The sequence below is a fragment of the Corvus brachyrhynchos genome, unplaced genomic scaffold (assembly GCF_000691975.1).
Source record: "Corvus brachyrhynchos isolate BGI_N302 unplaced genomic scaffold, ASM69197v1 scaffold700, whole genome shotgun sequence".
Taxonomy (NCBI): Eukaryota; Metazoa; Chordata; class Aves; order Passeriformes; family Corvidae; genus Corvus; species Corvus brachyrhynchos.
In genome coordinates, this window is record NW_008235546.1 from 3,750 (window position 1) to 6,123 (window position 2,374).

At 56.7% G+C, this 2,374-nt stretch overlaps 1 protein-coding gene across 2 annotated transcripts in view; it reads left to right on the plus strand.

Moving 5' to 3' along the window:
- LOC103612164 (zinc finger protein 239-like) overlaps window positions 1-2,368 on the plus strand; it is a 4,378-nt gene extending 2,010 nt beyond the window's left edge. Inside the window, exons 2-4 of one of the 2 annotated variants that reach the window (XM_017728243.1) lie at window positions 829-907; window positions 1,487-1,844; window positions 1,929-2,368. In XM_017728243.1, the coding sequence (XP_017583732.1) occupies window positions 829-907; window positions 1,487-1,844; window positions 1,929-2,175 (684 nt within the window). In that variant the 3' untranslated portion in view covers window positions 2,176-2,368. Of the gene's footprint in view, window positions 1-828; window positions 908-1,486 lie in introns of both variants that reach the window. The other variant, XM_017727700.1, reaches the window with a different exon arrangement.
- The last annotated feature ends 6 nt before the right edge of the window (window positions 2,369-2,374 follow it).

Here is a 2,374-nt window from a genome sequence, read left to right on the forward strand (position 1 = left end):
CCACCCCCCCCGCCCCCAGTAGCATCTTCCCCCCCATCCTGCAGGTGAGCGGGGAGGGGAGCTCACCCCAAATCTATCGGGGGGTCAGCAGGAGGGGTTTTTTTGGAGGGGTGTTTGGAGCTTGCAGATTCTGGAATCGAGCCCCAGATGTCCTTGCACGTCCCTGGGAGGGATTTTTTGGGCCAGAGGGGATATGTGAATCTTGCAGGACTCCAAAGCTGAGCCATAATTGCCCCTTGGGGGTCTTGGGGGGTCCATGTGAGGATTGCCCGGTACTTGTGGGGTGGGACATTGGCTTTGGGGATCCCCAGGAGAGCTGGGGGCTGGAACACAGGACCCTTGGAGTGGGGAGAGCAGAGAGGGACGATACCAGAGCTGGGGGACCCCCAAGAGCCTGGAGGGGTGGGGGGCCCTGGAGAAGAGGTGGGGCTGAGACCTCTCGGCCCTAAAAGGGGCGATGAGGAGAGAGGGGAGCCCCAAGTGCCTGGAGTGGAGGGAGGCTGAAGAGGGGGACCCTGGGACCTCTGGGAGCCAAAGCAGAATCAGGAAAAAAGGTGCCTGTGGGACCCCCAAAACCCCTCAGCATCCCTAAGCAGGACCCCAGAGAGGGGGATCCCCAGGACCCACAGGACCCCCAGCAGCCCTGAAAAGGGGGACCCCCAGAACCCCAATGTGAGGAGACTGGAAAAGGGGAACTCCTGGAGGCTTTTTTTTGACTCACTGTCAATTTTTGTTGGTTTTTATGGACACTGGTGACTTCTAGAGGTGGACTTGGGCAGGAGAAAGCCCCAACCCAACACACTCATCCCTTGTTTCTCCCCAAACCAGGATTTCCCATTCCCAGCCCTTGGCCAGATGGAGGAGGAGGCTGTGAGGAAGAGGAAGATGCCCCGGGACCCCCAGGCAGGTGAGGAGGAAGTCAGTGCCCCTTTCCCCTCTCTCCTGCTCCATCTCCCAGCCCAGCATCGCCCCTGGCTGCAGGACAGCCCCGCTGCCGACACCGTCCTGCCGGGGATGAATTTGGGGGGATCTCCTTCTCCTTCCCTCTGGCACAGAATCAAACCCCTTCCTCTCCTTGTCCTTCCTCTCCTTGTTCTCCTTTTCTTCCTCTCCTTGATCCTTTTCCTCCTTTCTTCTCCTTGCTCTTCCCTCTCCTTCCTTCTGTTTCCTTCTTGTTTTCTCCTTCTTCCTTTCCCTCCTTCCTTTCTCTTCTTCCTCCTCTTCCTTCGTGTTTCTTCCTTCTCTTTGTTCCTTTTTCTTCTCTTCCTTTCTCCTTTTTTCTTCCTCCCCTTCTTCCTCCTCTTCTTCCTCTCCCACTTCCTCTCCTCACTACTTTCTTTACATGTTCCTTCCTCTTATCTCTCATTCTTCTTTCTCCTTCTTCCTTCTCCTTGCTCATTTTTCTCCTTTTTCTTTTTTTTTTCATTCCTTCTTCTCTTTCTTCCTTCTCTTTGTTCTTTCCTCTCCTTATTCCTTCCTTCCCCAGACAATGAGCTGTGGAGAGAGACCAAAGAGGACAAATTCCCCCAGCAGAACCTCGTGGAAGAGGCCGTTTTGAGTGGCTTCATGGCGCAGGAATTCAACGAGGAGGAAAAGCCCCGGAAATCCCACACGAGGGGGGGCTGCAAACCCAGCCCATGGAGTTCTGAACAGGAAAGACCCCCCCTGTGCCGGGAAGGCGGCTGGAACTTCAGCCAGAGCTCGGAGCTGGTGGTCCAGCAGCGGCTTCACAACAGAGAGAAGCCCTACAAGTGCTTGGAATGTGGGAAGAGCTTCAGCCAGAGCTACCACCTCATGCAAAACGCCCACCTCGTCACCCACCGGCGCATCCACACGAGGGAGAGGCCCTATGAGTGTCCTGAGTGTGGGAAGAGCTTCTCAGAGAGTTCCTCCTTGATCAACCACCAGCGCATCCACACTGGGGAGAGGCCCTATGAGTGTTCCAAGTGTGGGATGAGGTTTCAGACCAGCTCCAGTCTCCTCCTGCACCAGCGGATTCACACGAAGGGAAGGCCCTTCTGCTGCCCCGACTGCAGGAAGGGATTCAAGCAAAACTCCCACCTCGTCAGCCACCGGTGCATCCACACCGGAGAGAGGCCGTACGAGTGTCCCCAGTGTGGGAAGGGTTTCTCCACGAGCTCTAACTTGACCAAACACCAACGGAGGCACCGCTAAGGGAAGCCCTGCGAGTGCCCCAACTGCGGGAAGAGCTTTGTCCTCTGCTCCAACTCCATCTCCCATCAGAGGACCCACGTTTGGCAGAGCCCTGGTGACCCACATTCCCTGTGATCCGTGTTGGGAAGAGCCCTGGCTGGTGCTTTCCACGTTCTCCTGGATCCCTGTAGGCACCTGGGTGAACGCAGGGGCAGGAACA